The 19,377-nt window shown below is 42.8% G+C and overlaps 1 protein-coding gene across 1 annotated transcript in view; it reads right to left on the reverse strand.

Moving 5' to 3' along the window:
• The window catches only part of SLF1 (SMC5-SMC6 complex localization factor 1), a 33,992-nt gene extending 19,896 nt beyond the window's left edge, over positions 1-14,096 (reverse strand). Inside the window, exons 1-6 of the mRNA XM_056849245.1 lie at positions 13,983-14,096; positions 13,704-13,779; positions 8,880-9,120; positions 5,462-5,618; positions 3,337-3,471; positions 1,645-1,698 (exon numbers count right to left, since the gene is read on the reverse strand). Of these exons, the coding sequence (XP_056705223.1) occupies positions 1,645-1,698; positions 3,337-3,471; positions 5,462-5,618; positions 8,880-9,120; positions 13,704-13,779; positions 13,983-14,096 (777 nt within the window). The remainder of the gene's footprint in view (positions 1-1,644; positions 1,699-3,336; positions 3,472-5,461; positions 5,619-8,879; positions 9,121-13,703; positions 13,780-13,982) is intronic.
• Positions 14,097-19,377: the final 5,281 nt, after the last annotated feature.

Consider the following 19,377-nt stretch of genomic DNA (forward strand, 5'->3'; position numbering starts at 1 on the left):
GGGGAAATGTCTGTGTGTCTTATGGAGTGAATGCCGGCTGGGCGGGTGCGCATCGGGACGGCGCGAGCCGGCGTTCCCCGCCCCGACGGCCAGCTGGGAGGCAGGCGGGGCTGCACAGAGCCGGCTCTCTGCGGCCCCACCCGCCTCCCAGCTGGCCGTCGGGGCGGGGAACGCCGGCTCGCGCTGTCCCAACGCACACGTGCCCAGCCGGCTCTGTGCGGCACCGCCCGCCTCCCAGCTGGCCGTCGGGGCGGGGAACGCCGGCTCGCACCGTCCTGATGCGCACGCGCCCAGCCGGCATTCACTCCATAAGACAAGTTTTTAGAGGAGGAAAACAAGATTTTTTCTTGTTTTCCTCCTCTAAAAACTAGGTGCGTCTTATGGTCAGGTGCCTCCTATGGAGCGAAAAATACAGTAAATGGCCCTGTGCAATAGTATTTGGGATGCCCATAAAATAAAAACACTTACAACTACAATAAATCTCGCATCATTGCCAACACTAATTCACAAAGCTATCCAACACTGTCGCTAAATACATTCCTCACATTAAAATTGCCTCACTACCACAGCTGAGATTAGTAGTAAGAGGTGAATTAGAAGAAGAGTTGGTTTTTATATGCCGACTTTCTCTACCACTTAAGGGAGACTCACCTTCCCTTCCCCTCCCCACAACAGACAGCCTGCGAGGTGGGTGGGGCTGAGAGAGCTCTAACAGAGCCGTAACTTGCCCAAGGTCACCCAGCTGGCTTTGTGTGTAGGAGTGGGGAAACAAATCCAGTTCACCAGATCAGCCTCCGCCACTCATGTGGAGGAGTGGGGAACTCAAACCCGGTTCTCCAGATCAGACTCCACTGCTCCAAACCACCGCTCTTAACCACTACACCACACAAGTGAAATGCCATGCAATCCCTTTCAAAATTTCAAATAGATAACCTTTGCAGATAGTTAAGCCTGTCCCCTTGCTCAATGCTGCAGAGCTGCCATGATCCAAAGCCCTGCTATGCAGAAAACTACGCACGGAAGTTTATGTGGATGTAGGCTCTTCCCTGTGAGCACAGCAACCTCCCAGGATTGCAGCCACTACCTAGTATGGAGTTACATTTGATCAAGAGCAGATTCATATTTTATATGTCAAGCATGCCTACCAGAGTACTTGTATCACTAAAAGAACAATTCCCAGATGGTAGCATGGACCATAGTATCCATAAGAGTTGAGCAATGAAAGAAAGCAGCCCTTGGCTAAACACCTCCCTTAAGTAAGAATGAATACTCAGTGAGATTCAGTGAGATTCAAAGGCATTCTGAAGATAAACAAGTGCTTTTTAGGTGCTGTTTCTACTGCAGTCCTTTGCATCTCCTGAAAAACCACTCTTGAAAGTCAGGGGGCTCTTTCGAACAACATTTGGTGTGCAACAAGAGACTACAGTTGGAAGGGGATACATGCTTGGAAGTGCATCACACGCACATACACTGACCTCATGGCATTCTGGCCAATGAACAGTTCTGAAAGGCCCTATGTCAGAGTGACATCCGGAATAACTTTTTCTCAGTTGTATTGCTATAATATCTTCAACATATATAGAAGTCTGAGCACCAATAATGAATCAAGCATCCCTCTCACACCATCAGGTAAATGACTCTTACCTCTTCTCTGCACTCATTCATCGGGTCTACTTGAGTATATTTGCTTAACGTAGCCTGTAAAGTAAAAGTAAAATCAGTGATTTAATACAAGCATGTCTGGTTACTGTCATTCTGATGATCATAATGATACATGAGAGTACTACTGAAGAAACAGCTTGATCCTGTTTACCTGGAAGTCAGCCTACTGATGTGTACAGAGGATTAAAGCCATAGATTCATGCCCAAGGACCTTCAGGCTTATCAAGGACATGCTATTGTGTTGTGGGGGGGAAAAGGTTTTTTACAACCACAAACTTATAAGCTTATAAAGAAATTAATTTCTTATGGCATTTTATCAGTAAACGTAATAATTTCTCTCTAAGCAGAGCTGGTCATGCAATTTGCTTTTTTCTGCAGTTTCCTGTACGCAGATAGTACATTTTACTCAATGGAATATTCACACACCCTCGCACAGGAGAAAGCAAAGCATACAGGCAATTGCTGGTGCATGGTAAGTGTCTCAGGATGCATATGGGATCAGTTGTGTATGCTTTTGTTTCACCCATGCAATGTACTAGTTAGGTTGGTTTTAGCATCTGTAATCTTTTATGGTTTTTGTGGCTAGTTGTATTTCAGTCAAAGAACCTCTATTCAAGCAATGTCATCTCTATACATAGTATCAACCTAGAAAACCGGAATGAGAGCACACTATACAAAACATATGTAGCAAAATGTAACTAGATTTGCCATATGTGTTTCTTCCCATATGCAACAGATGCTTCTGGCCCACAGACTTCACAGGAACGAAAATACCCTGAGACAACGGGACTAATGCCAACTGGATTCATAGAATTCATCTCAGGATTAAAGAGTATTGGTACTACGATCCTGTTGCATATAGCCCTTCTGAAGACTACCATAAGTAAGGACCTTCTGCAAAAGAAGCTAAATTATCTTTGCTGTCTCTAGCTGACCCTCTCAAGGAGTACTATCCTGTTTTGAATGCTTGTTCTGGCATTTGGGTTCACTCACAGCATGACAGCAAGCATAAGACATTCTTGAACCTGAGATATATATTTAGGCTAATCAGGCCGTGACCTGGACGGCCCAGGCTAGCCTGTTCTCATCAGATCTTGAAAGCTAAGCAGGGTTGGCTCTGGTTAGTATGTGGATGGGAGGCAATGGCAAACCACCTCTGAACATCTCTTGCCTTGAAAATCCTACAGGGTCGAATTGACAGCACTTCTGCCACATCTACGTCAGACCCGTTAGTGTACTATGGGTTGAATCACATGAACTGTGAACAGAAGGAGTCCACAGATCTCTTTCCATTCTGTCAACAGCCTACTGTGCTGCCTTGAAACATTGCTCCTGAGGGTCAGGGACTCGCTCCTCTCTTGCCCAAGTTTTGCCCTGTTTCCAGAAATGTTCACACAAGAGGGAAGAAGATGATGTCTGCCATTTCCTCTCGTGGCTGTTGTTGAGGGCTCCTGGGCCCTAAGAAGTAGCTTTTGGGAAGGAGCACAGGGATAAGGAAGAGAATTTTGTTCCATTAACTTTTTCTGTGGCATAAAAATGTTTTAAATAAATAAATTAAACAAAGTAGTTAAGGTTCAGTACTCATGAAGACCAGTTTATCTTGCAACTCAGTGAAGATCTCTTTATCCAGTTCTATAGGCAAACATGGGCTTTAATAGATTTTCTCCCATTTACCTTTTGCAAATATATATGTTTTATCAGTGCAGATCTCATTTTGCCAATGTGTATGTCAGTCACGGTCTCTCTTGCTTCCTTTTCGACTTTCAGATAGTTCTCTGGGCATTTTTCTGTATAATTTTTTATTTCATTCTGGGTAAAGTATAAGATATACAGTTAAAACTCTACAAAAGTGACCCAATGCTTTAAACACAAACTTGTTGCAATTACATCGGAAATAAAAGTTCACCAGGATTAAAGAGTTTGGATTCAGAGATCACAGCTCTATTATTACAGCAACTGACATCAATACAAATATATTTACAATATATTTATATATAAACATATTTTTATTTATATGTACAAACATTAAATATATAGCCAAATCTGTAGGTTCTCACCCAAGGCTCAGGGTGAGGCTAACAATGTGCAATCATGCACATAGGAAGCCCCAAACAGAGAATACAGACACATTTCAACATGCATCATAGGACAAACGCTCAATAATTTTCATCCCAATACCAAAAGTCCTAATGACAATTTATAGAGATTTTAAAGACCAGAGACAGTAGCTGGATTCATTTTAAGTTGGCCACAAATTAATTTTAAAAACCCATTTATATGCTGGCTCTTCAGAGACTTGCTCAAGACAGCTCACAAAATAAAAGATAAAATAGTAAAAATATAAATTAAAACCACTGAAAACCCAGCCAATAAAAATCCAATCATAAAACAGCTAGCATCCTAAAAGATCCTCATAATAGTCCTCAGGCTGGAAGCAGATTTAAAAACAATCAGAAAGTTCAACACCGTAGTTAAAAGTCTGGGTTAAAAGTTTTGGCCTGGTTCCTAAAGACAATAGTGTAGATGCAAAGTGAATTTAAAGGGGGCCGAGGGCATTCCACTGAAGAGGTGTCACCACTGAAAAAGCTCCAGTCACCGCCCACCTTACCTCTGCAGGCAGGGGCACAAAGCAGGGATTGCAAGGGTGATCTTAAGTGGCAGGTTAATTAGTACAGAAGACGGCGCAATCATTCAAGTGCCCTGGGCCAAAACTTAAGGTCTTAAAGGTATCAACCCACATTTTGAACTACACCTAGAAAGAGATGAGTAACCACCTTTCAGCACACAGCTGACAAAATTCCAGTATCCAGCCTGACAGCAGCCTGGCTGCTGGAACTTGAACCAGCGTAAGTTTCTGGACACTTTACAAAAGAAACTCCACATAGACTGTATTACAGTAATCTGACCTGGATGTGATCAGAACATGGATCACTGTGGCCAGATCTCGCTTTTGGAGTGACAGCTGTGGCTCGTCTATCAACCAAATCACCTTTTTAGTAGCTATGAGCCACGAAGGAGACCTGAACCTCCAACTGTGGCCAGCATCCAATGTGGTGTAGTGGTTAGAGTGTTGGAAACCTGCTGTGTGACTTTAGGAAGTTACACACATGTACCCTAACGTACCTCAAAGGGTTGCTGTGAAGATAAAACAGAAGAGACAAGGGTGATAGTGCTACTTTGCGTCCCTGTTGGGGGGGAAAGGCAGGACATAAATTAAGTAAATAAACAAACAAACCTGCTTCTTCAGGGGGAATGCAACCCCCTCCAGGACAGGCTGACTTCTCAAGCAGGTTTTCCATTGACCAAAAGCACCAGTCTTGGCCATTAAACTGAAGCTTAGTCCAGACCTCATACACCCCATTACCTTCTCTAAGCACCTGTTCAGAGCTCCCACAGACCCACCTAACTCAGCTATTGAGAAGAAACAGAGCTGGGTGACTTCTGCATGTTAGTGGCACCTTATGTCAAACCCCCTGATTACCTCTCCTAGTGGTTAAACAGCTTAGGGGCAAGATGGATCCCCACAAGACCCTGTAGCATAAATGCCATAGAACTGAGCAGCAGTCCCCCAGCACCCGCTTCTGGCATTGTCCAGTTCAGTAAGAATGGAACCAGAGAAGCGTGGCACTCTCTACTTCTAACCCAGCAAACATCTCCAGAAAGACACCATGGTCAGTGAGGGGTCAAGGAGAACCAACAGAGATGTATCACCCCCCAGTTAATCTCCTGGTGAAGATTGGGAAGATCGATGCTTCAAATCATGTCAGGTAATAATGTTAATATTTTTAGCTATACTTACCTCTAAGAGATAAGTCTCTATATAGCAAACTGGATAGCATGGAGTTCCAGAGATTTCTGCCTCTTGTCTTAATGCCATCTTATTAGTTAATATATGGGTAGTACTCGTTGGTGCACTTAGTGTTGAATAGATTGTAGCTTTTCCTGCCTCTAAAACCCTGAGGGGGAAAATATTGTTTTAAAATAAAGTTTGTAAAACTAGATAGCATGTCAAAGACATGATTAACTCCATTCTGTAACCTTACTCTCCAGAGTCGCAGGAAAACAGACAGATAACTTAGGTAAGAATATAGGTTTTTTTTTAATGTTTAATAAGAAACAAATTGTGCTTCACACACCCATAATGATAGATCTTGACAGTGTTAATGTTTTCTCTCCTAGCATGCCCCAACAGCTAGTATTGTTCTAAATAAAGGCACATGATCATTTTACTGAAATAATCAAAAGGCTTGATTCATAATTAAAAAAACAGAATTGGCCCACTCTGGTGAAACAACACTCATGTGAAAAATCAAGAAACATTACTATAATCACAGAAAATATTAGTTTTCCATTTTCTCCTCACTGACAGTCTTTCCATAAGGAGCTACCACCTCTGCTTCTCACTTGCCTTGAAAGACCATTGCTGGGGTTGCCATGTCGGCTGTGACTTGACGGCACTTTACACATACCCATTTATAGGCAGCAAACTCTATTCTTCAAAACAAACAAAAATTGCAAAGAGTTGCACCAGTTCATTAGAGAAAAATGAAAAGCAGTGGTAGCACAATACCTTTTACTAGAACCAACTAAAATGTCACAAAGTAGCCAGCAACTGGTCCTAATAAAAGGTAATGACCAGAACCAATGGGTTGAAATTAAATCAAAAGAGTTTCCGTCTAGACATTAGGAAGAATTTTCTAACAGTTAGAGTGGTTCCTCAGTGGAACAGGCTTCCTCAGGAGATGGTAAGCTCTCCTTCCATGGAGGTTTTTAAGAAAAGGTTAGACGGCCATCTGTCAGCAATGCTGATTCTGTGACCTTAGGCAGATGATGAGAGAGAGGGCATCTTGGCCATCTTCTGGTCACTGTGTGTGTGTGTGTGGGGAGGTAGTTGTGAATTTCCTGCATTGTGCAGAGGGTTGGACTTGATGACCCCGGTGGTCCCTTCCAACTCTATGATTCTAAGATTCTAACTACCTCTGCTTTTGGATTCAAACAGTACTGGTTACCTTGACAGATGCAACTGAAATGTATCTAGATGAACCAAGCAAGGACTCTGAATAGGATATACTACCCAGTAAAGCAAAACAGATGTATTCTAGTATTAACACATATAGCCAACGTTCCTTTTCTGAGCTCTACATCACAATTCTTGGTGTCCTAAAGCTAAAAAGATAGAGGAGAAAATGTCTCTCTTAAAGCCAGATTCCTAAAGGTAAAATAGTAAAATAACTACTAACAAAGCAATCCTAATCAGAATTACACCCTTCTAAAACAATTGACTTCAATGGGTTTGGGTGCAATTTTGTTTAGGATTGCACTGTAGATTTAGTAATGAAAACGCTATCAAAGGAAAGCCAGTGTGGTGTAGTAGTTAAGAGCGGTGGACTCTAATCTGGAGAACTGGGTTTGATTCCCCACTCTTCCACATGAGCGGCGGACTCTACTCTGGTGAACCAGGTTGGTTTCCCCACTCCTACACATGAAGCCAGCTGGGTGACCTTGGGCTAGTCACAGTTCTCTTAGAGCTCTCTCAGCCCCACCTACCTCACAAGGTGTCTGTTGTGGCGAAAGGAAGGGAAGGTGATTGTAGGCAGGTTTGATTCTGCTTAAAAGGGAGAGAAAGTCAGCATAAAAAAACAACTCTTCTTCTCTGCAGCATGCACGTTAAACTTGGAGCCCCTGAATTTTTTTGCTGTTAGGTTTTCAAGAGATGTTTGGAGGTGGTTTACCATTGCCTGCCTCCCATCCAAATACTAGCCAGGGTCAGGGCTGAGAGTGTGACTTGCCCAAGGTCACCCAGCAAGCTTCCATAGCGGGAGTGGGGGTTTGAACCTGGGTTTCCCAGGTCCGAGACCAACACCTTAATCACTATACCATGCCGGCTCTCACACCCCTGAAATTACAAAGGTAAAATATGTTGCATATTTCTAGTCACAACATGAAGAAAGAGCCAAGATGTGGACTGGGAAGACACACAAATACTACTTATTTTCATAAGAAGTTTCATTTAACAGATTTGTATCTCAAGCTTTCTGAAGACAGCACACACAAGGGCATCCCAGTTTATCCTCACAACCGTCCGGTGATATACTGAGGTTATGACTTGTCCAAAGCCACCAACTGAGTTTCTGACATAGACCAGGGGCCAGCAACCATTTATAATTAAAGCAATGAATTTAGAGCAACAATGCAAAAAGAGCCAGTAGAAGAAAACGTATTTGTGTAAATTTAAATATAGAGTTTAAGGTTACTGATAATTCTCAGGCCTTTGCCCCCACTTCCTCTGCTTCCTATCACGCAAGTCTTAAAGGTTCCTCAGCTTATGGGCCCTGGACAGGTGGCAGCCATCTTAGGAATGGGGAGGTTTCACACCAAGAATAGCTTCCATCACTTTCAGGCATTGGTGTTTGCTGCCCAGAGCTCCTGCCCAAAGCTCCTGCAATTGCCCTCTGCTTTGCAGCCACCATGTACTGGTTTGAAGCGTAAAGAGTGCATCCGCTGGATAGCTGATTACCCATGCGAGCTCACAGAGCCATAGGTCATCTAGATCTTAGCTCAAGTACAAATCTTTTCACTGTGCCAGGGCGTTATTTTGAAAAAAAGATTATATTTTGTTCCAGTTACTAAAAACGTAGTCAAGAGACTGCAGATACAGAACTGAAGAACATGACATCTGGTTTGCATGAAGATAATCTTTGGATTGCCTGGGAAAACTGTACATATCAGCTGCCAAATATACCTTGTTTATTTTGCGGCAAAGCCAAGAACACACTGAACGATTCTTCTGTACCTGCAGCAATAAAATGCATTTCACTGCTAAGAATGGAGAGTTCTTCCTTCAGAAAGGGGGAAGGCCCGTAGCTCAGTGGTAGAGCATCTGCTTGGTATGCAGAAGGTCCCAGGTTCAATTCCCAGCATCTCCAGTTAAAGGGACTAGGCAAGTAGGTGATGTGAAAGACCCCTGCCTGAAATCCTGGAGAGCAGCTGCTTGTCTGAGTAGACAATACTGACGTTGATGGACCAAGGGTCTGATAAGGCAGCTTCATGTGTATGTGTAAGATTGCCTCCATGTAAAGAAAGCATGTTTGAAGCAGCCCAACAGCACTGTCCATTGTTCTTGACCAAGTTAACCAAGAATCAGCACAAAGATGTTTTCACCTAAATAAAAACTGATCAATCATTCATTACCTCAGTTCCAAGAGGTTTCATCCTACCTTGTAAAGGAATCCCTTTCTTTAGCACCTTTCACAATGAGGACAACTTTCCATCTGTGGAAGGCCCCTGCAGCACCACAGCGTGTCAGTTCTTTGCGCCATCTTTTAGGTGCAGATTGCATTTGAGGTGAATAATGGGAGCCTTTTTTTATTTTATATCCCCATTCGTAAGTTGTTTCATCAAGCCATCTGCCACTTTCAGCACTATTAATTATGTAGTCCTTGGTTAGTACCCACTTTCCTGGAAAGCAAATGAACTGTCAGCCACAAAAGAATTTTGGTGTAGACAAACGGCAATCAAATGAAGATCAAATATCAAAATTAACAACGTTCTCTGTTAATGCAAAAATAAAATTAAAAGTATACAAATGTTAGTTTACTTCCTTACTATTATAGTTAAGCTTTTCTAGAATATTAAGATGCTGTGAGTGAACATTATTAATAACAGTGTAATTTTCTTGTAATACTCCTTCAGTTTAGTAACAAAAGATGTGTATGCATTTTATACCATACGCTGTTTTTAATGTTTGTATACTAGCTCTAATATTGGTAAGTACCACCAATTTTCTTATTAAGAGACACACAATGGACATTGTGCTCATTCCTCTTGAATGGCTTTTCTTTCCCAAAAAAATACGTGCCAGAATGCAAATACCAACAGCAAGGAGACTAGATTCCTGTCTATTCTTGCTCTGGGATCATTCCTACAAAAGCCACATTAATCTTTTATTCTGCCATAGTATGGAGAAATATATCTGATTTGTAAGCACCTGCCCTCAGACAAAAGTGTAGCAGATACACTCATTTCACTTTCAGAACATACAAATCTCAGATCCGTCAGCTAAAAGAGTATGCAAAGTTTCATTATAACACACTGCATCTCCCAGTTCTTCAGTCCTCTATAGCCTCAGCAGATATCAAGTTTTATAGCAGCAGTCTCCCTACCCTGATAAAGGCTGCACGCTACTCATCTGGGGGGCTTCTAGATTATTTTGATAGTCATCTCATGTTTTCCTTCTCCCAAGCCTCATTTTCCAATTCTTTTGGGTTTATAATTATAAAAGAGGTACCATGCCCCTTTTTACAAATGAGAACGACAGCATATTTCATAGTGAAGCAACTGAAAGTCTGTGATCCTAATCAATTTCACAGCACAGCCGAGCAGATTGTGCCATTGCAAGGCAGCATTTTACCAGATGGTACTTCTATAGGTGCTAGCTTTGGATGCCAGCAATCATCTGATGGAAAGGAAGGGGGGAAAAGGTACTCAACTCACAACCTCTTTGTTTAAGAGCTATTACCTTGTATTATCATTTCTTGATGAAAAAGTTCCAAAAACACAAAAGAATGCTATCAACACTTCATATTGGACAAATATTCAGTACATACTACAGCTAGTTCTTTTACTACCACCACCCAAATTAACATAACTTTTCACAAGTGTCTTTCAACTATTGAACATCTGAAACAAGCCTATGTGCATTATTAGGACAGAAGAAGCATTTTTAAAAATTTCTTGATGCTGACACAAGGAAAGTGATTACAGGATAAACTACATAAAAAGGGAGAAATATTTACAGTAATATCATGTGGACAAGTGTTTATTAAGGCCACTTCTGAATGATCTTTTAGAAGATCTGTAAAAACTCTCTTGTTCCACCCTGTTTTTTGGGGGGTGGGGGACTGATGTGGTAGCTCTATTTAGGATCATTACAGCCAACTCTCTTAGTTTTGAAGGCCCTGTAAGGCTGAGAATTGGGTTATACAAATATTACTGATTTCAAAGATTTTTAAAATACATTGTAATAAATTCTGATAATTAAAACTTTAAGGAAGTAATCATTAGTTTTTTATGCATTTCTCTTCCATTTACAAGAGGTTACTTGGTATGTGTGTGTGGGGGGAAGTAATGAAAAACCATTTCTGTTTTTTGGGTAAAGACCAGCATAACAGAAGCCTGATTCAGACATAACACTAACAATTGCCTAATCGGGCTCAAGCAGGTTGAAGGGTTATGTATTCTGCCCCTTCCTTCTTCCTTTTCTACATATGAACCCTCCTCTCCTTCTTGTATTAGCACTACCCATGGCTTACAAACCAACTTCCAATTCTCATTTGAAAAGATTACCATGGTTAGTGCCAATTCAGACATGTTACTGCAGCCCAGCTAAGGAAGAACTGGAGTGTGTGTTTTGGTGGGGAATGGGGGCGCATGGAATACATGCAGGCAAAAAAGAAGAGGGAGGGAGCCAGAGAACACAAGTCTGTGGCACAGTTTCAATATCTTAGCCATGATTAAGACTGAAAGCTGTACATCTGAAACAGGCCAAGGAAACTGCTTGCTATTTCTAAGAAGCAAAAACCACTCATTGAAACAACACAAAACTAAAAACGAGACTTTCTTCTACTGTATTTACTGTCTGGCTTTATTATTATTCTAAGCATAAACTTTGAATAATGTGAAAACATTCATGACATCCTTTGGGTGCCTTGTATTTTCATCACAATACTATGACCATCAAGAAAACAAAGGCAAAATTACTGGAAATGGCAAATATAAGCAACACATCGTTCAGAAACACACCAGGGAATCAAAGACTAGAGATCTGTGCCAGCATTACTAAGATAGCTAGGTAATTGCCTATATCCTTGTGTGCATGTGGTTTCTGCCCTGGTCTTGTCAGTCATGCAAATAACCTTCCTTCTCCTGGCCTAAATAAGAGATATGAGCTTGGAGAAACTGTTACTAATTTGCAGCCTGGAGAAACTGTTACTTATTTGCATGCCCACATATATGTCTGTTGGTCATTGGTGACATTAAAAAAAAAAGAACACTAGAATGGACTTTGAAAATATTGACATCCTGGTCACCTGGGGATGATTCTTAGTTACCACAGGTGTCTAGATGAGGGAAAGATACTAGCTTACATTGAACATGGCAGTTTCAAGAGTACCTTTTCTATTAAATTTGCTTAATATTCAGATCTTTGATAAGAACAGCTTTGTGTTTAAGAGGAGTCTTTAAGCCAGTTTGCACACAGCTCTAGTGTGCGCATTCCACACGTGGCTGGCTACTGGACCCTTGAATAAGTAGAATGTAAACATTTATACTGGCTCTTCCGGTTATCTGTGGAGTCACATTCTCAGTTTGAGGCTTAGCAGACTATCTACGGCAGGGGTGGGGAACCTTTTTCCTGCCAAGGGCCATTTGCACATTTATAACATCATTCGGGGGCCATACCAGGTGTAGATCTCCCGTGTGGGGGGGGGAGAGGCTCCGGCCACCACCTGGAGGCTGGCAACCCCAGGGGAGGCCACGCAGAGAAGGCCTGGAGGGCTCCCCCGGTCCTCCCCCCCTCCCAGGCGGGAGGGCAGCCAGCGGTGGGCCCCAAGCAAACGAGGCGCCAGGGAGGTGCAGCCCGCGGTTGATCGGCAAGGGAGGAAGGTAGGAAAACAGAGAAAGAGGAAAAGGGAGAGAGGGAGAAAGAAATGGAAAGAGGGGGAGAAAGAAAGGATGGAAGGAGACAGACAGACAGAAAGAGAGGGAGAGAGAAAAGCCTTCCCCTCCACACACACACCCGCCGGCCCCACACCACCTGGCCCCAGGCTCCATGCCCTCCCCGACCCAGAATCCACAAAAGGCCCCCTGAAGCCCGATCGGCTCCTGCACGCATGCTCTGCCGCCGGGAGCTGCGGGCCTCTTCCCCCCCCCCCCCGCTGCTCATCAGCCGACAGGCAGCAAGAGGGGCTTACAGTGTGCCCCGTGTTCCTGCATGCTGTGGCTATAGGGGGCAACCTTGGGGGAAGCGTCCCTCCCCCTCCTTTTGCCGACCAACAGCCGTCAGTCGGCGAGAGGAGGTCCAAAGGGCGCTGCAGCACCCCTGCAAGCCATGGACCCAGGAACACCCTCAGGGAGGGCTGTCCTATGCTGCGCCTCCACGGTGGGGCCCTGGAGCTCCCGAGGGCCACAAAAAATGTCCTCGGGGGCCGCATACGGCCCCCGGGCCTGAGGTTCCCCATCCCTGATCTACGGGACAATGATTTCAATAAATCCCAATGGGTAGTCCTGTTTGTGTGTAGCAGTAGAAAAGAGCAAGAGCCCAGTAGCACCTTGAAGACTAACACAATTTCTGGCAGGGTATGAGCTTTCAGAATTGGTAGTGAGACATTATTAGTAGGGAAATTGTTGAATGACAACTAATATTGAAGCTCAAGACAGTGCATTCTCCTACACTGAACAGAGACCTAGGATTCCTATCTCATTACCAATGCTGATTTCTCCACATCCACTACCCCTCTGCATGCCACACCTAATCCAATCACATGCTGTCATTTACCTGCTATTGCCATTGGGTATCTGAATTCACTCTTTTCTACTTAAGGACAGATGGACTTACATTCGGGCTGTGACTCATGAAAGCTCATATCCTGCCATAAATTTTGTTAGTCTTTAAGGTCCTACTGGACTCTTGCTCTTTTCTAATGTTTTCAATTTTTCTCACAATTTCAAAGCATATGTAATATAAGATCAATGGGAATGTCTTTACTGTCTCCCATCCCCACCCCCAACCTTTTGTCCTTTACCTCCATAATTGGCCAGGGCTGCAGTGTTATCATTGGCCATCAGACAAAGATTTCCAGTGATCCCTCTTCATACCACCCAGACCCAACGCAATTCGCTTATGACAACAAAGGACATGACTCTTTTGACCAACATAACAGAATTCTGTCCCTTTCCCAGTAGGCTAGTCACCAGTTAGAAGAGTCCCAGTGCTATGTAGTTCCTGTCCCCTGAAACCACCATGTACAACACGCTGCACTCACCTGCCGCACATGCTGATAAGAATTTTTCACTTTTGCAAGGCTGCTTCGCTATCAAGTGTGTACATTCCCTATATTCCTGACACAAAAAGAACACACAAGAGTCATTAAAAATTCCCAACAGCTTATAGCACAATAAGAAACTGAACCCAAAATTAGAGCCTCTCTCTTCCAAACTGCTTCATGCACTAAATTTTATTCCCATGAGGACCACATGCTGAAAAGTACTCGAAGTAAATAATACTACGCATCTTCTGTACTTTTTATTCAGCTATCATATACCTTGTTGTCTAAGAACACACAGTCTAGTTTGAGAAGCAGTTCAATCAAAGACTTCTTTTCTTGGTCCTTAAATCCAGTTATCTGGATTCTTGGCTTCAGGGTTCCACTTTCCATCTGTTTGGAAATAAGATGCACAAGAGACATGCAAAATATCTGATGTCTAATCATACAAAGATTTGTGCACTTCTCAAATAATTCCACTCATATCATTTGCAAGATCCAGTAATTCCAGGGCAATTTTTTTAAAAAAGTTAATAGTTACAGCCCATACAGTAAATAATGGGTAATTATGTACTTTTAATAGGAGGTAAATCACCTTGAAGTCAACGGGATTTCGAATAAATGTGCATTGGATCAAGCTACGAGTCTATGTATTAACGACAGAGCAAAATGTTCGGGGAGGGGGGGAGGCTTTCGCCTAAGTCTGCTGTCGAACCCTGAAACTAATTCACAGTGGGTAGCCGTGTTAGTCTGTCTGCAGTGGTAGAAAAGGGCAGGAGTCCAAAATATTTTCTGGTAGGGTACGAGCTTTCGTGAGCCACAGCTCACTTCTTCAGATACAGCTAGAATGTCATTCATTCTAGCTGTATCTGAAGAAGTGAGCTGTGGCTCACGAAAGCTCATACCCTACCAGAAAATATTTTTGTTAGTCTTTAAGGTGCTACTGGACCCTTGCCCTTTTCTAACCCTGAAACGATTCACAAAGGAACAGATGGATCGCTTTGCAGCTGACTAGAGAACAAAGTGGGCCCTTGCAGTAATCCGTCTATCCGCTCCAGATCCTTAAGAAGATGACGTAGACTACGCAAAACGCGTACGGGCGCCAAAGAAAGCGCACCAGCCCACAGCGCGCGCACCAAAAGTGCCCAGGCGCGCTTGAGAAGCAGCCCCGACTTGTTTGGAACAGGAAAGAGGAGTTGACCGTTTTTTCTGCCCAGCTTTGGAGGAAAAAGGGCATGCGCGCGCACCCACCAGACTCGGAGCGAGAAACCGTTGGCCCGGGTCAATAATTTTTTTTAAAAAAGGGGGGGGGAAACGCGCGACACAGTGAAAAAGAGCCTAACGAGCACCCCGAGCAGCCCACCTTGACGCGCCAACGGCCGCTCGCGCGCATACAGACCTCGTACGCGTTCGCATCCGCTCGCTTTGCCGTCGCTGCTTCCCGCGCGGCCAAGGCTGAGCCGCTTCCCCTTGGCTCCACCCCCGGATGTGTGAAGCCGGCCGTTCCGGGCTGTTGTCCCTGACGCTCGTTGGTCTCCGGGACTACCAAGCGCTGAGAGGAGCGGGGCCCGGCCTACCTGGTAAGTGACGTGAAAATCTGTCAGGGCGGAAGGGAGGGGGCGCGGCGCTTTCCTCGCTCCCCTGTTTCTTTCACGACCCCCCTCCTCCTCCTCCTCACACTGCCTCGTGCTCCCCCCGGCCATTCATGTCCTCTTTAGTGTTGCTGTAATCCCGCGGTGGAGACTCGCTTGTCTAAGGCTTCACTAGGCTTGTATTTAATACTTCGACAGTTTCGTCACCTTTAAGAAAGCTCCGTTGAAGAACGTGCAAACAGTGGTGTGAATTGAGGGACATCAGCGTTGGGAAATTGGATAGTGACAGACCGCAAACAAAACTTGCAGCAGTGCTCTCTCCTCTCGTCCAATAACTCCCTGTGTGTTTGTAATATAAAATGAGCCATTTGTTAAGGAAAAGCACGGTGGAATCCTGCAAGACATGATATATGGCCCTTTAAGAAACTGTGGGCTTGTGCTGGGGGTTACTGCACTTGTATTCCCAGCGATGTATTAAGAGTTTGAAAAACGTTATAAAAAATACTGTTCGCACTTTCTATGTATTCCCACCGATGTATTAAGAGTTTGAAAACATAAAAAATACTGTTCGCACTTTGTTTTGGCCCCTTTAGCTGTGAAGACGACTTCCAACCATTTATAAGCCGTGGTATCCAAAAACCCTTTTAAAGCGATGGGGGTTACTGCACTTTGTATTTCCAGCGATGTATTAAGAGTTTGAAAATGTTAATAAAAACATGGCTTTAAAAGGGTTTTTGGATACTACGGCTTATAAATGGTTGGAAAACGTCTTCACAGCTATAGGGGCCAAACAAAGTGCGAACAGTATTTTTTATAACGTTTTCAAACTCTTAATACATTGCTGGGAATACAAGTGCGGTAACCCCCGATGTTTTTTATAACATTTTCAAACTCTTAATACATCGTTGGGAATACAAGTGCGGTAACCCCTGATGTTTTTTATAACATTTTATAACATTTTAAAACTCTTAATACATTGCTGAGAATACAAGTGCCGTAACCCCCGATGTTTTTTATAACATTTTCAAACTCTTAATACATCGCTGGGAATACAAAGTGCCGTAACCCCCTTTGTTTTGTTGTATTTTGTTCTATTAACCTGTGCAATCTTCGTTGAATTAGGAAACAAGAAAGAGGGAATTATTTCCCATATACAACAGGACAGATGTGCTGTGCTAGGATCCTGCTTGTGGTAGGCGTTCAGCCTGCTCCTAAACATTTTTACCCAAGTAAATCCCACTGAAGAAGTGAGCTGTGGCTCACGAAAGCTCATACCTGGCCAGAATTTTTGTTGGTCTTTAAGGTGCTACTCTTGCTCTTTTCTACCACTGACTTCTGTGTGTTTTATTCCCAAGTAATAGGGCTGTAATTGCCCTGACCTGGATGGCCCAGGCTACCCTGATCTCATCAGATCTCAGAAGCTAAGCAGGGTCAGCCCTGGTTAGTATTTGGATGGGAGACCACCAAGGATTACCAGGGTTGCTGTGCAGAGGAAGGCACTGGCAAACCACCTCTGCAATGGGCTGGAAAAAGTGTTGTCAATTCCATCACATGACAGAATCAAGGGAAAGGAGGGAAAATGCAAATCTAGTTACCTAGGCATTTCCTCATTTCCACATTTGACCCCAGGCTGAAAAAGGTTGGGGACTCCTGATCTAATGCAACCCTGATCTATCTTTTTTCCATCGACCCTCTCTGTCTCTGCTAGTTTTGTTTGTTTCAGTTTCAGGAAAGTAATTGATATGTTCCTCTTATAACCATACTGAATACCTCAGGGGAACTGAACACTTAAAAATTATGTTTAACTCTTTTGACAAATAGCATGACCTGGCAAGCAGAGACAGCTGCAATGGACAGCAACTTAAAACAGTTAACACAGCAGTCATATTGTATATCTGTAGCTAGTGGTTTCATACCCCCATTGAAAAATTCAAGTTTTTAATTTGATCCTAAAGATGCAGTTGAAACTTTTATATTCTAATTACTTTTACTCCTCTTTAGCTAGCATTGTTTCTGCTTGCTCTTATTTTCCTAAAGACAATATCTTATTAGACTCATGGCTTGTCTAAACATGTTGAAAGTAGTGAATCTAACATTCACACTCTGAAAGGCAAATAGTGACAAGATCAGTCAAAAGGAATAGAGGAATAATTTATAAAAGGAACTGTAGATAATGATGCCAGCCCCAGTTGTTTTAAAGTGCATGTATCTCACCTTTAATGAATTAGGTTTGTCAACAGTGTATGTTTTATGCACCACTTCTAATGAAGTGGCATACTAGCAGTGCAGTGTACTTTGAGGTATACTTTATCAAAGCCTTTTGCTGTCTTAAAATAGACCTTTTAAATAATAGATACTAAAAACTACATTTAAATAACATTAAGGTTGTGACACAAACACCAACCAACAAACTTCTGGCAGTTCAAAGTCTGACAGCTTGTCATTAACTCGTATTATTGCTTTTTAAAAAGGCATGATTTAAGGATTGAGTGTCAACTCAACTTTATCTATCCTGGCTTTTGTTATTGGTGCCACAACCTTAATGTCATTTTCATTTAGGCTTTCATATTTCTTTTGCTAAATTTTTAAAGAAAATTCATTGACTATCACATCTGAAAAGCACAGACGGCTTCTTCAGTAACTTGCTCTGAACCTCAGGCTCAGGAAACAAACTACTTATTGGCATTGGGTGCTTTCTGCTAGTTCTTTTATTTCTTCTCATCAGGCATACAAACAGCTATGTGGATTGCATTTTTTTCTATCCCTAGCAATAAGATTTCAAAGTCTTCCTTATAGTAAGCGAAGAAGGCTTGCTTATGTACATATGAAGACTGGGATGGCATACTATTGTCCTATACTCTGAATCTCTTTTAAGGTGGTTTTTGACAGATTTTGTTTGCAAACCATTTCCAGTTCCAATTTCCTCCTGTACTGTTGCTTCAATGTAACCTGCTTAGCAATTAGTTACATTTAAGATTGCCATTCATGAAGTATTATAGATTTCCAAATGCTGCCAAACGGCTGTCTCTCCTTTCCACCTTTGTTCTAAGTAAATATTGGTTGGATCCCAAAATAATTTCTGCCAATGGGGAAGGCACTTCTGATAGCAGAACAGAACTTCCCTGCTCTCTGCTGCCCACATATCCCCCAAATGCTGTTCCTAAAGGACAGAGACCCACCCCCCAGGATTATCGTGAGTGCCGCAGAGAAGTGCAGGAGGGATGAACCTGTGACAGTTGCCCTCCCTTTCATTAGTGGAAATTATAGTTGGGAGGATCCAACCCATAATTTGTTAGTATCATATGTAGTAGCTCAGCATATTAGAAATATTTTGGAAATGATTTTTGTGAGTAATTTTTATGAAAGTGATGGTACTGTTATGTAGTATGCCTTTACCTTGTGCATTCCTTTTAGTGCCATACTTGGCTTCCCACGCCAGTTCCCCTTTACTGTTACAACCAATATTAATTGGCTTTTCTGCCCTGCTGGCTGGATTATTCTATGGGGGGGGAGTGATACCATATGCCAGAAAAGTACCCCCAAGTTTAGCCATTAAACTCACCATTAAGTACTCACCACACTTTGTGATTGGTGTATAACACCCCCTTCTGAGAAGGAGGGGATAAACCCCTTTTTTTCTCTCCCCAATAAGCATATATCTTAGGCAAAATGTATTTGCTTTAATTTCTATATATTGTCTTTGGAGATTTGATCTGAACCTATTGGTTCTTCCAGTTGATTCTGTACTTGTTCTAAAGCACATCCTTTTCATCTTTGCTTCTTTTCTTATATCTAGATGAACATGTTGCTATGTTTCCATTTTGAGCTCTCTAAATGCCCTGTTAATGCTCAGTCATCCACCAAAGTACAGCCAAAAAGATAACCTTTTGGCCTTCCTCCCATGTCCTAGCAGAGCTATAGGATTGCTGCCAAGGTCCTGCGGGTGCATACGGATGTTGGCCAGGAGATGTCTGGTTGAATTAAAGGGAATACCGCAGTACTCCTCCTTTTTCTTTAGTCCCGACTGGTGGCATATAAAAACAACAACCAATACTCTTTTCCATTTTCTAAATGTTTCATGC

The sequence above is a fragment of the Euleptes europaea genome, chromosome 4 (assembly GCF_029931775.1).
Source record: "Euleptes europaea isolate rEulEur1 chromosome 4, rEulEur1.hap1, whole genome shotgun sequence".
Lineage (NCBI taxonomy): Eukaryota > Metazoa > Chordata > Lepidosauria > Squamata > Sphaerodactylidae > Euleptes > Euleptes europaea.